Here is a 407-nt window from a genome sequence, read left to right as displayed (position 1 = left end):
GAAGAGCTGGATGACGGTGGCAATGAGGAAGAAGGGGAAGAAGCCAGTCACTACTGACTCGTAGGTCATCCAGAGATGGTGCTTGTGGAACCACAGCGCGTTGTAGAGCCACTCTCGGAAGTAGGACTTGCTCCAGCGGGTCTGCTGGTTGAGCCAGCGCAGGTACCGCGTGGGTGTCTCCGTCAGGCACTTGGAGCGAGCCGTGTACTTGGTGCGGTAGCCCAGGCTGAGCACGCGGTTCGTGAGGTGCCGGTCATCCCCGAAGCTGCACTTGGTGCCCAGGAAGGTCTGGTGGTACCAGTCCTCGAGGAACTGCTGCAGCAGGGCATTGCGGTACATGCCCAGGGGCCCACTGATGCACTGCACACACCCGAAGTACGACTGGCACGCACGCTCCACGTTGAAGG

General features: G+C 60.9%; 1 protein-coding gene across 1 annotated transcript in view; it reads right to left on the bottom strand.

Annotated features, from left to right (window-relative positions):
- Positions 1–402, bottom strand: part of LOC103802112 (hyaluronan synthase 3-like) — a gene marked incomplete at its 5' end in the record, with an annotated part of 865 nt that extends 463 nt beyond the window's left edge. The window contains one exon of the mRNA XM_009074564.1: positions 2–402. Coding sequence (XP_009072812.1) covers positions 2–402 — 401 coding nt within the window. The remainder of the gene's footprint in view (position 1) is intronic.
- Between the last annotated feature and the right edge of the window lie 5 nt (positions 403–407).

Source organism: Acanthisitta chloris, unplaced genomic scaffold (assembly GCF_000695815.1).
Source record: "Acanthisitta chloris isolate BGI_N310 unplaced genomic scaffold, ASM69581v1 scaffold27075, whole genome shotgun sequence".
Taxonomy (NCBI): Eukaryota; Metazoa; Chordata; class Aves; order Passeriformes; family Acanthisittidae; genus Acanthisitta; species Acanthisitta chloris.
The sequence above is the reverse complement of the archived record's forward strand: the minus strand, read 5'-3'. Positions and strand labels throughout refer to the sequence as shown.